The 12,557-nt window shown below is 42.1% G+C and overlaps 2 protein-coding genes across 2 annotated transcripts in view; both read right to left on the bottom strand.

The window, feature by feature from the left end:
• The window catches only part of LOC109875754 (zinc finger protein 189-like), a 73,565-nt gene that overhangs the window by 38,998 nt on the left and 22,010 nt on the right, over positions 1–12,557 (bottom strand). The window lies entirely within an intron of this gene.
• On the bottom strand, positions 3,003–8,412 carry LOC109875766 (zinc finger protein 501-like). The gene is made up of 2 exons (XM_031824637.1): positions 7,771–8,412; positions 3,003–5,260 (listed from the first exon to the last, which is right to left on the bottom strand). Exons 1-2 carry the CDS (start codon positions 8,138–8,140, stop codon positions 4,404–4,406), a joined length of 1,227 nt encoding a protein of 408 aa, XP_031680497.1. The 5' UTR covers positions 8,141–8,412; the 3' UTR covers positions 3,003–4,403.

Below are 12,557 nucleotides of genomic sequence, written 5' to 3'. Positions count from 1 at the left end.
AGTGTACCTATGATAAAAATTACAGACCTCTACATGCTTTGTAAGTAGGAAAACCTGCAAAATCGGCAGTGTATCAAATACTTGTTCTCCCCACTGTATATAGTGTTATAAGATAAACCATTTTTTTACAAATCCGTCAAGACACCAACTTAGACTTTACCGTGAAATGCTTTACCTACAAGCCCTTAACCAACAGAGCAGTTCAAGAAGAAGAAAATATTTACCAAGTAGACTAAAATAAAAAGTAATAATAAAAAGTAACACAATGAGAATAACGAGGCTATATACAGGGGGCACCGGTACCGAATCAGTGTGGAGGCTATATAAAGGGGGCACCGGAACCAAGTCAGTGTGCGGGGGTACAGGCTAGTTGAGGTAATTTTTACATGAATGTGGGTGCGTAGTGACTATGCATAGGTAACAAACAACCAGCGAGTAGCAGCAGTGCACAAAAGGGAGGGGGTGGGGGTCAATGTAAATTGTCTAGTTGCGATTTTATGAATTGTTCAGCAGTTGTATGGCTTGGGGGTAGAAGCTGTTGAGGAGACTTTTGGTCCTAGACTTGGTGCTCCGGCACCGCTTGCCGTGTGGTAGCAGAGAAAACTGTTTAAAACTTGGGTGACTGGAGTCTCAGACAATTTTGTGGGCTTTCCTCAGATGGCAGGAAGCTTAGCCACAGTGATGTACTGGGCTGTTCGCACTACCCTCTGTAGTGGCTTAAGGTCAGATGCCGAGCAGTTGCCATACCAGGTGGAGATGCAACCGGTCAGGATGCTCTCGGTGGTGCAGCTGCATTACCTTTTGAGGATCTGGGGACCCATGCCAAATCTTTTCAGTCTCCTGAGGGGGAAAAGATTTTGTTGGGCCCTCGTCATGACTGTCCTTGGTATATACCCACGTGGGTGATTGAAAGATCAACTGAGGTCCACACTGCAGTCCAATTGATGGTGGCAATGCACCTTAAAGTTGGTTGCCAACCGCCATATAAAGTCCAAAGAAGAAAAAGAAGCCTGAAGAAAGGAGAAATGACGAGAAACTAATTTGGTTTACCTTTTGTGGCATCGTGACTGGTTACCTATATTGATGTGATATGAAAGTGTTGTGTGAAATTATTTTAATGTGATATGACAGTATTGTGTGAAATTATGTTGATGTGATATGAAAGTACAGCGATTTATGTTTCTAGAAATGTATCGCAATTAAGAAACGATTCACATTTAGGTGGATTATTGGACTAACATAGCTGCCAGAGCCCGTCTACCTCTGAAAATAACATACAGTCCTTGGACCTTGAGGAGTAACGGGGGAAGCAATCAGCAGTAGAAACAATAACAAAGCGTACTCCCTGCCCATTTCGGTAAAAAGCTGAGGGATGGGGCTGGAAAAATGCAACCCTCCATGATATCAACATTCTAGTTTTAACCATGTTTTGAGGATATACAGTGTTTGTTTATATTTAATGACACACTTTTTTTTTAAAGCTTATATTCTGGGTTCTGGTGGGGTACGACAGTTGATCTAAGCTCCTGAGGCATTTATAAGTGAATTCTTCAAGAAACAGATGGGTACATATCATTAAGCTGCAAAATGGATGTAACAACTGCTGATTGCCCCTTTAAGAGTACATCTTGGGCTAATCTAATATGAGATATTGAGGACTACAGTATTTCAGGCATTGTCATTAGATGCATTTGATCAATTGTTAACATTTTGTTGATGGTCCACTCTTGATGTTCTACACGTTACAGTGTAGCTTCAGCCATTCCTACAGAACAACATTAAAGTGTAGAACCCCTTTACTGCATATTGGTTCAACGACTGCAGAGATGGTACTTACTGGTGTTAAACAGATCTCCAACCTCCTCTTCTTCTTTCAATGTGACAGTCATCTCCCCCTCCTCTTTCACTCCCAAAACTGCATCTTCCTCTTTCTCTTCCTCTTCTTTCACTGAAACGTCTTTCTCTTCTTCTTTCACAGTAACAGCCTCACCTTCTACTTGTCTTTGTATTGTAACAGCCTCCTCTTCCTCCTCCTCTTTGACCAGAGCTTCTTTCTCCGTCCAGCAGACCTCCTCTTCTTTATCAGGAGAGTAGCTTAGTGACCTCATGGTCGGGACTAGCCCTAGTTCTAAGCTAACCTAGCAAACCAGCTAGCTGACAAACAACGTAAATATATAATTAAATGGGCCAACAAGTACATACGACAGAAGTGTGTTTAATTCACAGCGACTAATATACACCAAAACAGTGTAAAGAGCGTGAATGTTGTAGCTATGTTTGCTAGAAAGCTACCGTGGTGTCTGACTAGCTGTTGTTGTTGAAGGAGCGTCCCGTCCACTAGATTATACGTCACACTGGCAGCGTCGCCTGAACCTAAAATACCATTTGCTGACTGTTGTGGGCAACGCAGTTGAGGAACCAAAAGTACATTTTTCATTTATTAAGTTTATTAAGTCGTTCAAAGAGAAGCATGTGTTGATTGATACGTGTTTAATGAGTGAGAATTTAAAACAAACTTTACACCCACTACATATTTGCATTGAACCATACTTCTAACATGGAACATTTTGACACCAGAGACATATATTTTATCATAGCCAAAATGTGGTTTATTCAATTATTTAAAAAATTAATGATCCATCCCAACAGAGGGTGGAGGGGCAACTGTATCACTGGTTTTGACCAGACAGACACCTGCAGACACACAGTATTGTGCCTCCCATGTACCCTCCTAAGATTGGACTTTTCTATACCAAGTATCACATGACTGTGTACAAAACTGCCAGGGGTAGAAAACTTTGACAACACTCTGCCAGCGGTGGAAAACTCTGCCAGCGGTATACAGTGCATTTGTAATGTATTCAGACCCCTTCACTTTTCCCGCATTTTTTTTAACGTTACAGCCTTATTCTAAACTTGAAGATTTTTTCCCCCACATCAAATCTACACACAATACCCCATAATGACATCACAAAACCCCATAATGACAAACCAAAAATACGTTTTTAGACATTTTTGCACATTTATTAACTTAAGTATTCAGACCCTTTACTATGAGACTCGAAATGGAGCTCAGATGCATCCTGATTCCATTGATCATCCTTGAGATGTTTCTTCAACTTGTTTGGAGTCCACCTGTGGTAAATTCAATTGATTGGACGTGATTTGGAAAGGCACACACCTGTCTATATAAGCTCCCACAGGTAACAGTGGATGTCAGAGCAAAAACCAAGCCATGAGGTCAAAATAAATTATCCGTTGAGCTCTGAGACAGGATTGTGTCAAGGCACAGATCTGGGGAAGGGTACCAAAACATTTCTGCAGCATTGAAGGTCCCCAAGAACACAGTGGCCTCCATAATTCTTAATTGGAGGAAGTTTGGAACCACCAAGACTCTTCCAAGAGCTGGCCACCCGGCCAAACTAAGAAATCGGGGGAGAAAGGCCTTCATCGGTGAAGGGAACAAGAACCCGATGGTCACCCTGACAGAGCTACAGATTTCCTCTGTGGAGATGGGAGAACCTTCCCGGAAGGACAACAATCTCAGCAGCACTCCACCGATCAGGACTTTATGGAAGAGTGGGCAGACAGAATCCACTCCACAGTAAAAGGCACATGACTGCCAGCTTGGAGGTTGCCGAAAGGCATTCAGGCCAAAGAGTTCAATCTTGGTTTCATCAGACCAGAGAATCTTGTTTCTCATGGTCTGAGAGTCTTTAGGTGCCTTTTGGCAAACTAAGCGGGCTGTAATGTGCCTTTTACTGAGGAGTGGCCTCCGTCTGGCCACTCTACCACAAAGGCCTGATTGGTGGAGTGCTGCAGAGATGGTTGTCCTTCTGGAAGGTTCTCCCATCCCTACAGAGTAACTCTAGAACTGTCAGAGTGAACATCGGGTTCTTGGTCACCTCCCTGACAAAGGCCCTTCTCCTCCGTTTGCGCAGTCTGGCCGGGTGGCCAGTTCTAGGAAGAGTCTTCCAAACGTCTTTTTTTTGGTACCATTCCCCAGATCGGTGCCTCGACACAATCCTGTCTCGGAGCTCTAAGGACAATTTATTTGACCTCATTGCTTGGTGTTTGATCTGACATGCATTGTCAACTGTGAGACCTTATATAGGCAGGTGTAACCATACACAATGTGATTTCATGTGGCCTAAACAAAAACACAAATTCTCAGTCAAAAATATAAGTCAGAATACACTCTTTCTATTCTCTCATTTGATTTCAGGTTCTCTGAATGTTCTTCCACACAGACAGCAGTGGTAGGACTTTTCCTGTGTTTATCCTCTTATACTCCTTCAGGCTACTTGACCAGGTAAAACTCTTTCCAGACTGGGAGCATTGGAAAGGGTTTTCTCTTCTGTATCCTCTGAGCTTTAAGTTCTGCCATTCGTGAGAATCTATTTTTACACTGGGAGCAGAAAATGCTTTTCTCCTCTATGTATTCTCTCATGCCTTTTCAGGTTAGTTAACATGGTAAAACTCTTTTCACACTGGGAACATTGGTAAGGCTTTTCTCCTGTGTGTATCCTCTCGTGAGCTTTCAGGTGCCCTATCTGAGTAAAACTCTTTCCACACTGGGAACATTGGAAAGGCTTTTCTCCTGTGTGTATCCTCTCATGAGCTTGAAGGTCCCATAACTGAGTAAAACTCATTCCACAGTGGGAACAGTGATGAGGCTTTTCTCCTGTGTGTATTCTCTCATGCCTTTTCAGGTTAGCTAACACGGCAAAACTCTTTCCACACTGGGGGCATTGGTAAGGCTTTTCTCCTGTGTGTAGTCTCGCATGCTTTTTTAGGTTTCCTATCCGAGTAAAACTCTTTCCACAATGGGAACATTGGAATGGCTTTTCTCCTTTATGTATTCTCTCATGTTCTTTTAATTGCCCTATCTTAGTAAAACTCTTTCCACACTGGGAACATTGGAAAGGCTTTTCTCCTGTGTGTTTCCTCTTATGAGCTTTTAGGTCCCCATCCTGATTAAAACTCATTCCACATTGGGAACAGTGATAAGGCTTTTCTCCTGTGTGTATTCTCTCGTGTCTTTTCAGGTTAGCTAACACAGCAAAACTCTTTCCACACTGGGAGCATTGGAAAGGCTTTTCTCCTGTGTGTGTCCTCTCATGCAGTTTTAGGTTCCCTAACCAGCAAAAACTCTTTTCACAGTGGGAGCAGTGGTGTTGTCTGGCTGGTTTGGGCGTCTCTGGGTCTGGTTCCCCTGAAGGACTCTTCCCGCTGTCAGAGTGAGAGTCTGGTTTCTCTCCTGCCAAAGACAAACAGAGTATCTAGTTAAACAGAGACCTGAATGAAACCTCCATATGATAAAACTGTCTTCCTATGAGGTTTAATCTAGACTAGATCCCTCAATAAAAGAGCAGAACTGGTCATCACAGAGTTGCTGTAGTGCTTTGTAGGCTGGGTAAATCCATTTGAATTCCATACATTTTTGACAGCATCCCTTTTGATTTAAAAAAAAACATTTCCTTACATGTTTGCCTTTGGAAGAAGTGGTAAAAACATGAATGAGATATACAGTACCAGTCAAAAGTTGACACACCTACTCATTCCAGGGGTTTTCTTTATATTTACTATTTTTTACATTGTAGAATAATAGTGAAGACATGAAATCCATGAAATAACACATATGGAATCATGTAATAACCAAAAAAGTGGTTAACAAATCCAAATATATTTTAGAATATTCAATATTTAGAATATTCACACTCTTGGCATTCTCTCAACCAGCTTCACCTGGAATGCTTTTCCAACAGTCTTTAAGGAGTTCTCACATATGCTGAGCAATTGTTGGCTGCTTTTCCTTCACTCTGCAGTCCAACTCATCCCAAACCATCTCAATTGGGTTGAGGTCGGGTGATTGTGGTGGCCAGGTCATCTGATGCAGCACTCCATCACTCTCCTTCTTGGTCAAATAGCCCTTACACAGCCTGGAGGTGTGTTGGGAGATTGTCCTGCTGAGAAACAAATGATAGTCCCACTAAGCGCAAACCAGGTGGGATGGTGTATCGCTTCAGAATGCTGTGGTAGCCAAACAGGTGTGTGCCTTTCCAAATCATGTCCAATCAATTGAATTTACCACAGGTGGACTCCAATCAAGTTGTAGAAACATCTCAACGATGATCAATGGAAACAGTATGCACCCGAGCTCAATTTCAAGTCTCATAGTAAAAGGTTTGAATACTTATGTACATAATAATATTAAATAAGTAAATAATAATGTTTTTTCTTATAATAAATTTAGCATTTTTTCAAAAAAACTATTTACGCCTTTTCATTATCGGGTATTGTATGTAGATTGATGACGATTTTTATTTATTGTAGAATAAGGCTGTAACGTAACAAAATGTGGAAAGACTTTAGTGACAAATAAAAATATATTTTTATATATATATATATATATATATTTGTTATTATATCTCTCAGATACAGGACAGACACCTCAGAACAAACTTCATCTACATTTTTTGGGGGAAACAATGTTACTATGGTTACTGTTGTTCCATGTTGTGAATGTTATCCAATGTGTTACTGTGGTTACTGTTGTTTCATATTGTGAATGTTCTCCAATGTGTTACAGCAGTATGAACAAATATTTTATTGACAAAACGATTCATAAATATTTTTTGTTGATACTTACAATTCAAAATGAAATAGCAAAACTATCCTTGGTATAACCTTAAACCATTTCTCATTCCGTTGTCGTTGGAGTGAGGCCTAGCCGACTGGTGAAGGGAGTCTCATTCACATTGGGAAATTATTTGGCAATCCTTTCTTTGGGGTAATTATATCATTTGGGAAAATGTATTTCAATTTATTTACCTGTTGGACCCACCACTATGTCATTTCTCTCCTGTTCTATTAGACCCACCACTATGTCATTTCTCTCCTGTTCTATTAGACCCACCACTATGTAATTTCTCTCCTGTTCTATTGGATCCACCACTATGCCATTTCTCTCCTGTTCTATTAGACCCACCACTATGTCATTTCTCTCCTGTTCTATTGGACACACCACTGTCATTTCTCTCCTGTTCTATTCGTTTTAATATCAAAATTATTTCGTTGTCCAGAAGCCAAAAGGCACAATCCTAGTTGTTGCAGCTTTAGACTCCCCCTCTTTCTAAGTTTCTAAAAGAGGTTTTCATCTGTCAGATATGAACCTCTACCAGATGGACTGTATAGACTGGTGTGTTCATCTGTCAGATATGAACCTCTACCAGGTGGACTGTATAGAACAGTGTGTTCATCTCTGTCAGATATGAACCTCTATCAGATGGACTGTATAGAACGGTGTGTTCATCTCTGTCAGATATTAATCTCTACCAGGTGGACTGTATAGAACGGTGTGTTCTAATAAAACACTATAGGAGTTGTCTCCAGATGCATATTCATGCCATGAGGCTAGTAGCTTAGCATTTCTCTCCATTGAATACAGGCGGTTGACGTCAACAACCCTCAGACTGGGGGCATTGTGTGTAGTAAATTGTGGGCATTGTGTGTAGTAAATCATCACAACACAAAAATCACTACATGCCCTGCCCCCAGTCTGCGGTCAGCATTTAGACCCTTCTCAAATATACATGTTAAGTCACTTTTTGGAAACGGAACGGAGAAAACAAGGGGTAGCTTGCTCTCTGCGTCGTCTGATGATTCTAGACATATCAGACATCATCCCAGGGCCCTCCGTTGAAGAGGTATTGACAAGCCAACTCCGAATATCCAAAGTGAACAAAAACGATTTAAGGCGGGACTTACTGGTGTTAATCAGATCTCCTATCTCCACCTCTTCATCTTTCAATGTGACAGTAATCTCCCCTTCCTTCTTCACTCCAAAAACTGCATCATCATCTTTCTCTTCCTCCTCCTCTTTCACTCTGAACTCGTCTTCCTCTTCTTTCACTGAAACGTCTTCCTCTTCTTTCACTGAAACGTCTTCCTCATCTTTCACTGAAACGTCTTCCTCTTCTTCTTTCACTGTAACAGCCTCACCCTCTACTTCTTGTTTAACTGTAACATCCTCCTCTTCCTTCTCCTCTTTCACGACAATGTACAGCCCCAGAGCTTCTTTCTCCGTCCAGCAGATCTCCTCTTCTTTAACAGGAGGAGAGTAGTTTAGGGAGCTCATGGTCCGGGATGTTAACTAGCTAGCTATAATTAGCGACTAGGCTAGTGCTAACTTAACCAGCCAGCTACTATAGCTGACGAATAAAGAAGAACGAAATATTAAATTAAATAGGTTAACAAGTAGATACGACAGAACTGTGTCTAAAACACAGTAGCTAATATACTTAGAAAGCGTAGAAATAACTTGAATCTATCCGCTATGTTGTCTAGCAAGCTACCGAGGTGGTTGACGAGCTGTTTCTGAAGAACCGTCCACTAGATTATACGTCACGCTGGCAGCGTCGCCTGAAAGACGCACATCGCCGTCTGCTGACTGGAGGGGAAACGCAGTTGAGGATCATATTTTATTTTCAGATAAAGTTCATTTTAAATGTATTTAATTAACTTTTTTAAACTTTAGTTTACAGCGCATTCTGAAAGTATTCAGACCCCTTGACTTTTTCCACATTTTGTTACCTTACCGTATTCTAAAATGGATTAAATAGAAAATGTTCCTCATCAATCTACACACAATATTTTTTATTTAACTAGGCAAGTCAGTTAAGAACAAATTATTATTTACAATGACGGCCTACCAAACCTGGACGATGCTGGTCCAATTGTGCATCCCTATGGGACTCACGGCCAGATGTGATTCAGTGCCTTAGACCGTTGCGCCACTCGGGAGCCCATAAAGCAAAGGTAACAGAACTAAATGACTATCGCCCCGTAGCACTTACTTCCGTCATCATGAAGTGCTTTGAGAGACTAGTCAAGGATCATATCACCTCCTCCTTACCTGTCACCCTAGACCCACTTCAATTTGCTTACCGCCCCAATAGATCCACAGACGATGCAATCACCATCGCACTGCCCATCTGGACAAGAGGAATGCCTACGTAGGAATGCTGTTCATTGACTATAGCTCAGCATTCAACACCATAGTACCCTCCAAGCTCTTCATTAAGCTTGAGACCCTGGGTCTGAACCCCGCCCTGTGTAACTGGGTCCTGGACTTCCTGACGGGCCTACCCCAGGTGGTGATACCCACAAGGATGGGTGCTCAGGCCCCTCCTGTACTTCCTGTTCACCCATGACTGCGTGGCCATACAAGCCTCAATCATCAAGTTTTCAGATGACACAACAGTAGTAGGCCTGATTACCAGCAATGATGAGACAGCCTACAGGGCGGAAGTGAGGGCCCTGGGAGTGTGGTGCCAGGAAAATAACCTCTCACCAAACATCAACAAAACAAAGGAGATGATCGTGGACTTCAGGAAACAGCAGAGGGAGCACCCCCCTATCCACATCGATGGGACCGCAGTGGAGAAGGTGGAAAACTTCAGGTTCCTCGGCGTACACATCACTGACAAACTGAAATGGTCCACCAAACACAGACAGTGTGGTTTAGAAGGTGCAACAGCGACTCTTCAACCTCAGGAGGGGGTTGAGAGCATCCTGTCAGGCTGTATCACCGCCTGGTACAGCAACTGCACCACCCACAACTGAGATAACAAAAGTTTATTGACCAAATACTTATTTTCCACCATAATTTGCAAATAAATTCATAAAAAATCCTACAATGTGATTTTCTGGATTTTTTTTCTGATTTTGTCTGTCATAGTTGAAGTGTACCCACTCTTTTTAAGTGGTAGAACTTGCACAATTGGTGGCTGACTAAATACTTTTTTGCCCCACTGTAGGTGTGCATGCTTATATAAAACTTCAGCTGATAATTTGTTATGTTCTTCGTTAATTGTATGTGTATTCATCTTTTCTTTCTTTTGTTGACACAGATTTCACTGCTTTTCACTCCTTTACTGCACATCGGCGGAAATCCATTTCACCGTGAGAGTGAAATCCCGCTGGCCTTTGATGGGGAGAACATCCACACCCTCGAGGACGTCCCCATGGGACTGTATTTTTTTATTTTCCCTTAAATTCCCAAAACATGTCAGAAAACACTTATGTTAAGTTACTGTGTTCTGGGGACAAGAGAAGTTGGGGTGAAGTTACCAGGGTGGCAAACTTCCTAACATAACTAAGTGGATACGATATACACACTAAAGCTGAAAAAACTGTATTTAGCATCAAGTCTACAATATTGTTAGTTTACCAATGATTCATTTTTAATATATGTTGTTTTTATTGTACATCATTATTTATATATATATGTATTTTAAATGTCATGAAAAGCACTACACAAAGTAAATGTATTATTTATTATGGTCTGACATGTCTGCAGAAATGTTTTGTAATGTGTTTTGTTTGGTCAGTTGTTTTGTAAATATGAATTCACATTTGTGGTGCCACTAAATAAATAATTTATGATTTAAGTCATTATTGTTATTAAAATATGTTTTTATAATGGAGGGAGGGTGGACAGGGAGTTTTTAAAAAATGAATCCCAAATGGTTCTTAGAGAAACCATGATAAGGGGTTCTTCATATAACTTTAGGGGTTCCCCCATTTTCAATTTGAAGAACCCCTACAGCATACTCCAGGAACCTTTTGTTTTTAGAGTGTATATTGATAAAAGTCACCTTGTGTGAGAGACATTTACATAGTTATATTTTATATTTTGGGGCGAAATAGTGGCCACAACAAACAGACCTGATATCGCCCATAATTCGACATCATTGGACGTTACGTGCTGACTGGGTATGACTAAAGTTATTCTGTTTAGCTACACTTTGTAGTACATTCTTACACTATAATAAATGTTTCTGATGCCACATAGCCCATTTTCAAAGGGAGTCATTGGTTTATAGGGGCAGTCGCTTTTTAGCTTTTTGTCTGAAAGTAATTTCTCAACTGCGATACCAACTCCAGTCAGCAGATGGCGATGTGCTTCTTTCAGGTGATTCTGCCACTGTGACATAATCTAGTGTACGGGACGCTTCTTCAACATGAACAGCTAGTCAGCCACCTTGGTTCATTCTAACTTTATGGAAAAAGGTTTATTCAATACATCTAGCAACTCCACTCATACTGGGAAAATACAGGAATACAAACTCAGAGCCTCCTGAATGGGCCCTGTTAACACCTCCACACAGGAATACACACGCAGAGCCTACGAGGCTTTCCTAAAAACTACACTTTGCGTGTTTCGCTCACCTCTTTTTTAAAAACTACATTTGAGATTTGGTATCCACTCGGCTCACTGCCTCTCAGATCTGCTCCATTCCCAAAGTGTGGTCTCCCTGAGATCCCAAGTTTGAGGGATACCTGGTGCACCATTTACCCAGGTCGTCAAGAGCGGTCACCAAATGAAGATTAACATCCCCAAATGTGGTTAATTTCTTTCATATCAAATGAGACAAACAAACTTATCACACAAGACATAATGTTGCAGTTTTGCTCTCAGTGTCCACTGAAAGTTGCCTAGTAACAACAACTGGGACATGAAATACACCCACCATGAGACCCACTAAATCTGCCCAAGCAAACAAATTGAAAAACCCACACCAAACTTAAAGACAGGATGTGGTTAAAATAATTTATTACAATCAATACCATTCATACTATTACAAAATCATAATTCTCATTCATTCTTAATAAAATTCTATTTACAAAAACATCAAACAAAAACAAACCTCAGGGGAGCATCGTCCCTCCCCGTCATACCTAACCAATACCTAACCCTTTCCCTATCTCCCCTTCCCTAATCTATCCCCTTACCAAACTCACTCTAACACTCCCAGCCCTAAACCCCCTTTCCACCTCTCCCGTGCCGCATGCTTCCCCCACTTCCTCTCCTCCCTCTTCATCCTCCCCCTCAAATCACCTTCCACCCTTCTCACTATCCCTTCCACCCCCCAATCTCTCCCTGTCTTGACTAAATTCTTCCTGGCTTCCCACAGTCCCTTTTTAAAGAGACTCATGAGAAGCCAGAGCAGAAACCTGTCCCTATCCGTTCCCTTTGCTCTCCCTACGCCTCTCTCTAGCCTAGCCCATGTCAAAACAAAATCACTCCTAACCACACCTAGCATCACCCGTGCCCTAGCCCATACTAGTCCGGCAAAGGCACAGTCCCAGAAGGCATGGCGCACAGTCTCCTCCCTGCCACAAGCAGATCTTGGACAGGTGGGGGATCGCACCAAACTATACCGGTACAAGATGGAAAGTACCGGCAAACGCTTATGAAGGCTCAACCAATTCAGGTCCTTGAGCCCGTTGTCCAGGCCCCGCGCCTGCACTCCCTCCCATGGCCAAAGTGCCACGGCAGCTGTTCCGCCCGAGGACCCGCGTTAGACCACACCATTACGCTTCTCGCCTTATACGAGAAGAACACCCGCAGGAGGTAACCGGACGGGTGTATAACCGGACGAGCAAGCTCCGTCAACAAGAAAGAAACAAAAATGGCGTCCAGCTTGAGGGGGAAATGTGGTACCCCCCTACCTCCCTCCCCGATGGGACAGATCATGCGTGCCCTGGCG

Source organism: Oncorhynchus kisutch, linkage group LG5 (genome assembly GCF_002021735.2).
Source record: "Oncorhynchus kisutch isolate 150728-3 linkage group LG5, Okis_V2, whole genome shotgun sequence".
Classification (NCBI taxonomy): Eukaryota; Metazoa; Chordata; class Actinopteri; order Salmoniformes; family Salmonidae; genus Oncorhynchus; species Oncorhynchus kisutch.
This window is presented reverse-complemented; position numbering and strand designations above follow the sequence as displayed.